This window comes from Bison bison, unplaced genomic scaffold (genome assembly GCF_000754665.1).
Source record: "Bison bison bison isolate TAMUID 2011002044 unplaced genomic scaffold, Bison_UMD1.0 scf7180017864383, whole genome shotgun sequence".
NCBI lineage: Eukaryota > Metazoa > Chordata > Mammalia > Artiodactyla > Bovidae > Bison > Bison bison.
In genome coordinates this window covers 2,170,899-2,177,261 of record NW_011494955.1, presented here as the reverse complement: position 1 = coordinate 2,177,261, position 6,363 = coordinate 2,170,899, and the positions used below count along the sequence as shown (strand labels likewise).

General features: G+C 43.5%; 2 protein-coding genes across 4 annotated transcripts in view; one reads left to right on the top strand and one right to left on the bottom strand.

Annotated features, from left to right (window-relative positions):
- Positions 1-6,363, top strand: part of ZNF667 (zinc finger protein 667) — a 25,690-nt gene that overhangs the window by 6,565 nt on the left and 12,762 nt on the right. For all 3 annotated transcript variants that reach the window (XM_010857721.1, XM_010857723.1, XM_010857720.1), the window contains exon 2: positions 2,222-2,385. The gene's annotated coding sequence lies outside the window, so the exon portion shown is untranslated. The remainder of the gene's footprint in view (positions 1-2,221; positions 2,386-6,363) is intronic.
- On the bottom strand, positions 3,048-4,857 carry LOC105001450 (small integral membrane protein 15-like). Its single transcript, XM_010857719.1, has one exon. The coding sequence runs from the start codon at positions 4,573-4,575 to the stop codon at positions 4,351-4,353; it is 225 nt and encodes a 74-aa protein (XP_010856021.1). The 5' UTR covers positions 4,576-4,857; the 3' UTR covers positions 3,048-4,350.

The window sequence follows — 6,363 nt, the reverse complement described above, 5'->3', positions numbered from 1 at the left end:
AAGGCGGGTGTTCTGGTGGGACAGGGGCCGCAGCCGTCGTAGTCTTCGTGCCCAGCAGTGTCATGGGGGTTCCTGGCCGCCTCCCTGCTGCCCGTAGTCATGCTGGCCATGTCCTTGCTGAATGGACGGGGCGTAGTGCTCAGGGAAGGAGCCCTGGCCGTGCACCACCAGCAGCGACATCTCGCCATGGCCCCTGTCGCCCACCGCCACGACCTTTGTCTCCTTCCTGCCTGGGCCGGGGGTGGCAGTCAGGGCTGAGGCTCCGGCCCCACGGTATCCAGAGCCAGGAGCCAGCAACACTGGCAGCAGTGTGGGGTAGAGCTTAACAGTAAGTTTTGAAGCTTGTACTCATCCAGGTTCTAGCCATCCTCATCTTAGGAGCAAGGCTTTAGTGTTGTGCTAAATTAAGTTGCACAGCCCTTTCCCACCCTGTGGTCTGGGACTCAGAATACAGGCCCAGTTTAGACCTCTGCCCTGATGTATAGTGGGATCCAGCACTTTATTTTGTGTTATTGTTTCGAAGAGGTGATTGTCTATGCACTTGGCAAATTGTAGATAGGGAAAAGGGAATTTTGAAACCTAGTGACCCAATTCCATTCTTCAGGGACAGTCATTGCTACCAACTTCTTTATTCCATTTCCAGAACTTGTCTGTGCCTTTTCACTCAAGTATTCATATCCTGTTTTTTTTTTTCTCCTAAGCATTTTCCTCTACACCTATTCTCCATCATTATACCATGTCTTGGAAATCATTTCACACACGACAGGCACAGCAGATCTCTTGGCCTCCTTAGAGCTGACATCGTGGGCCTGATTGTTCATTCTGTGCTCCGGGCACTGTCCTGAAACTTATAGGATGTTTAGCAGCGTCTCTTGTCTCTGCCCATTAGATGCCTAGAGCACCTCACCCCTCAAGCTGGGACAACTACAAATGTCCCAGACATTGCATCTCCTGGGAGCAAAATTACCCACAGTAAAGACCCACTGGTGTAGTGCTGCCTTATTCCTTGTCAGGCTGCTTGGTGCCCCATATGTGCATGTAGCGTTCACTCCTTGTCTTACTGATAGGCAGTTGTTTCCAGGCTCTTGACAGGTAGTTAATCATAATGGGGAGAACCTTAGTATTCTATTACAGGTTAATCACTAAAGGGCCATTGCTTGTAAGCTTAAGTTACACACAGTGGCCCATCTCCGGGAACTCTGTCTGCCAGGTAATGAGCATGGAGGTAAAATACCTTTGTTTAGGTCTCTGGAATCATCCTGACCAGGGCCACCTGTGAATGACTGCAGGCAGGAAGAAATTAACGCATGCCTTTCAGAGGCTGACTGGAACCAGGAAATGTTTGCCTCTACTCCCTCCCCTTTGCGCATAAAAGAAGCCTGAATTCTAACTCAGGCAAGGTGGTTCTTTGGGACATGAGTGCGCCACCTTCTCATCTCCTGGCTTTCCAGATAAAGTCACTGTTCCTGGTTCCAGCAGCTCGTCTCTTGGTTCTTTGGTCTCTCATATGCTGAGCACTGGAGCTCGGACTTAGTAAGGTAATGATAATGTAAACACTAACACTTGTTTAGCCTTGGTGCTCCCCTGAATTCATTGAGTGTTTTCATTCATTTAATTTTCACAGCAGCCCTGTGGAGTTGTCCTGGTTATTTTCCTCGTTTGGCTGTTGAGGAAGCTAAGGCCCAGAGAGGACAGGGAGGGCATTTGAGTCACTCAGGAAGTGGGTGGCGAAGTTGGAAGCTAAACCCAGACCACCTGGCTCCAGATGCATGCCCTCCACTGAAGCACTGCCCTGGCTCCTCCTGCAAACCCTGTCATTTTACACACACGCAGGAATGTCCAAAGACGTATCAGAAATACCTGGGTCAAACAGTATGTGCACCCTCAGTCTTAGGCGGTATTGCCAAGTCGCCGGTCTCTCTAAGCAGCCCTGTGTGAGAATTCTTGCCGCAGCCCTCTTGGTGGGTGTCAGGCGTCCTTGGTGATGCTTGGTGTATACCAAATTAAAAAGGAAAAGGAAGGCGAGAGATAGCTGTGTGCCTGTAGTTGAGGGTAACTCAGGTCAACTTCTGCCAGCTTAGGGCGAGGCAGATTTGTGTTTACCCCATTGTACAGATGAGCAGACTGAGGCTCTATGTAGCTCTCCCACAGCCAGTAATTGGCAGAGGCAAACTTCGAATCCAGAATTATCTAACGACAAACTGCTGTTCTTTCCTCCCAGCTGTGCCGAGTTCCTTGGAGGAAATTACTTCGTGGACAAGAATCACACACCTTCAATTCACGGTGTGTGACGAGCACAAGCAGCTATGAGAAACCACAGGATGGACGCCATGCCACTTCCTGGAGCAGTCCACTTGACTTGAGGAACCAGAAAGGAAGAATCTGGTAAGTGACTTTTTTTTTTTAAATAAAAATAGATAACTAAAACTTTTAATTTCAATAATATAAAAAGTACATCCTAGATCACCTGAATAACTAGTTTGTAATTAAACACAATTATTTCAGTGCCTAGAGTTGCAGTGTGTTGCTTGCGCTGGCATCAAGAAGAAACTGACAACCTAAAACAGTAGTAATTAAGTATTGTTCAAACCAGTCCATAAACATTCTCAGACGTCCTTAGGTTCTCAGACTGGAGAAACACTGCTCTCAACTTTTACAAGTACAGTTGACCCTTGAAGAACATGAGTGCAAACTGTGTGGGGTCACTGATACAGATTTTTTTCAGTAGTAAGTACTACAGGGGCTGGTGCACTGGGGAAAAGAAAATAGTACTACAATACTGTGTGATCCAGGGCTGGTCGAGTCCATGGATGAGGAACTGCAGATACAGAGAATCCGCACGTAGGAACACTGTATAGTGAGGGTCCACTGGAAGCTATTTTCAACTGCGAGGGAGGGCAAATGCTCCTAACCCTGTGTTCAAGGGTCAGCTGTATGCTTGTCTACAAATGAAACTCATAACCCTTTGAAAGGTTTAACTTCTATAACATATCTAACCTGAATTATTATCCCTTCCCCCCAAAAAAAGCTCAGGACCTCTTTATAAAAAAGTATCAAATTTATTTCAATATCTAGTTTCATTTTTAAATTAAAGCTATTGGACAATTTTTTGCAAATTAAAATTCATTATTAGAGGTGAGGAAAACATTAATAAGCTATTAATTACTGAAAACAAAATTATCAACCATGCATTTAAAAAAGCCATGTTAAAGAGTAAAAAGTTCCAATTATACTATTTAACTGAAGGAAATATCCTTTACCTCTTTATTTCTAATTATAACATTCTCATTTTGACACAATTTACACCTTTTTCACCCAATTAATACAATGCAAACAAAATTTTTCCAAATATTAAGAGGATATTGTTTACCATTTATGACATATAAGATAACTGTAACTCTTTAAAAGTTCCTTAAAAGAAAGTTGAAATTTTAATTTTCACTGTGAATCTGTCTCATCAAAAAGTAAAGGACATAACCACCACATGAATTAAAACAAAGAAAGGAATAAAAAACAAAAGTGGTATCTATATAATGAGCAAATTATCTGATAAGACATGTTAACTACTTCACATTTCTACTTAGCATAAGTGAGAATAAACTGGTTCCAAGGTTTGGCATTTTTACTCTTAAGCTTTAAATCATAGTGTTACTCTACTCAAGTCATCTCTAAGAAAATGGCAGTGTTCATAAGTACAAAAATGATTATATCCAGTAGGTGGTATTCTACATAGTCAAGACAATTCTTTATAAAATTAGATTTTTTAAAATGCAGACTATCTGGTAATTACCAGTATCTCAAAAGCTAAAATATGAAAAATACAGATAATAAAGAAGTACTCATTGAATAATATTATTTTGCTTTGAGGAAACCAGAAATGATTCTATTCCAAGAAATAAGTAATAATGATAAAGAGATGTAATTAATACACCATGTATCTTTTAAGCCAAACCACGCTTGCTCAGAACAACTCTTGATTTTTACATTCTTAATCTTTGTCCAGAACAGGACATTTTAAGCCATTTTTGAATAGAGTTCATAATCTAAAGCCACTTTTCTTCACAGGATGTTTTCATTTTAGTATTCACACATAAGCTGCAAAAAGGCAAATGAAAGTCAGTTGTAAGAATCTGTAGCATAATAAATCCCAATTTACAGTAACTGTCAACAGAGTTCTATGCCGAAGCTGAAAAGTTGCTACAGTACAGGTGAGAACTGACATTCTTCCACAGACTCAGACTTCATTTAGTAATACTGTCATAAGATCCAAAAAGAAACCTTAATAGGTCCTTTCAAAGATGCATAATTTTCCGAACAATTTTCCTCTGGACGCACAGCCTGTTCATTCCTTCAATCCTTTTTTAGTTGTTTAGCTTTTGCAATATTTTCTTGACGTTTTTGTTTCTTCTTTTGCTCCTTTTCCCTGGCCTCAATCATCTTGGCCAATTTCCAAGACAGCACAGCACTTGCTAGAAACAATGGAGTCAGAGCCAAAATAACTATTGTAAGGAAGCCATATGGGTCCTTTGCAGCCCATTCCACAACATACTCAGCCCAAGCCTTTAAATCAAACATCTTCGTGGAGGCCTTATGCTTGAGTAGTGGTCTCTAATTTTGTCCTGGGATTATCAGCCAGTCACAATTTCAGATGACCTTTGGTTGGCTGTCTTCTTCTTTAACTTCACCAGTACACTTCTGAGAGAAGGTTTAAATTCTATATACTCCAGGCCGGAAGCAGGAAGGCGGAAGCCGCGACTCTCCCAACCCGCCCACAGGCCGGCCCTCGCCCGGATCCGGCCTGAGGAAGTCGCGGGGCCAGTTTCCCGCTGCGCCATTGCTGTGTCAAGTGACTTTTAAATACAGTTTTTATATTAACACAGATTTATCATGATGTGGAATGCAAAAGTCATATGGTTGTTGCAGGAAAAAACAAAAAAAACAAAAAAACAGAAGACTTCAGGAGTTTTATGTGTTGGGCAGCTGCTTTGGGGTGTTCTCAGGCTGCTGAGTTAGACATTAGCCCTCCTTTGCTGTGCAGGGATGTTAGTCAGAAGCGCTTAGAGGCCGCGTGGCAGTGGAGTGCTGGAGCTGGCCCACCCCGGCTCACGCAAGCCCATGGGGCACACGTCTCCCCAGCCTCAGGTTCAGTGGCATCAGTTCGATATCTTATAGCACACTCTGATGGCAGTCTCTACACCATGGAAATCGGCAGACATTGCAGACTACAGCAGCATGTACGTGACCTTCCTGCAGCAACCATAAGTTCGTTCTCTGTGAGTCTCTTTCTGTTTTGTAAGTAACTTCTTTTGTGTCATTTCTTTTTAGATTCCACGTGTAAGGAATGTCAAACGGTATTCCTCCTTCTCTGTCTGACTTCACTCAGTAGAACACTCTCTAGGTCCGTCCGTGTTGCTGCAGATGGCATTGTCTCGTTTTTCTAATGGCCGAGTGTACTCTACTGTATGTGTGTCCACATCTTTGTCTGTTGCTCTGTCGGTGCACATGTAGGTTGCCTCCATGTCTTGGCTGTTGTGAGCACTGCTGCAGTGAATGTTGGGTGCATGCCTCCTTTCAGGTCATGTTCTTCTCCAGATCCATGCCCAGGCCTGGGGTTGCAGGGCCACATGGTAGCTGTACTTTTAGTTTTTTAAGGAACCTCCATACTGTTCTCCATAGCGGCTGCACCAGTTTACATTCCCACCCATAATGTAGGAGGGTTCTCTTCTCTCCACCCTCTCTTTAGCATTTATTGTTTGTGGATTTTTGATAATGGCCATTCTGAGTGGTGTGAAGTGATACCTCACTGTAGTTATGATTTGCATTTCTCTAATAATTAGCTATGTTGAACATCTTTCATGTGCCAATTGGCCATCAGCAGAAATGTCTGCTTAGGTCTTCTGCCCACTTTTTGAGTGGGTTGTTTGTTTTGATGCTGTTAAGTATCATAGTTCCGTTCAGTTCACTCCCTCAGTTGTGTCTTGACTCTTTGCAACCCCATGAATCGCAGCACGCCAGGCCTCCTTGTCCATCACCAACTCCCGGAGTCCACCCAAAGCCATGTCCATTGAGTCGGTGATGCCATCCAACTATCTCATCCTCTGTCATCCCCTTCTCCTCCTGCCCTCAATCTTTCCCAGCATTAGGGTCTTTTCCAGTGAGTCAGCTCTTCGTGTCAGGTGGCCAAGGTTTGGAGTTTCTAGCTTCAACATCAGTCCTTCCAATGAACACTCAGGACTGATCTCCTTTAGGATGGACTGGTTGGATCTCCTTGCAGTCCAAGGGACTCTCAAGAGACTTGTCCAACACCACAGTTCAAAAGCATCAATTCTTCGGCGCTCAGCTTTCTTTATAGTCCAACTCTCA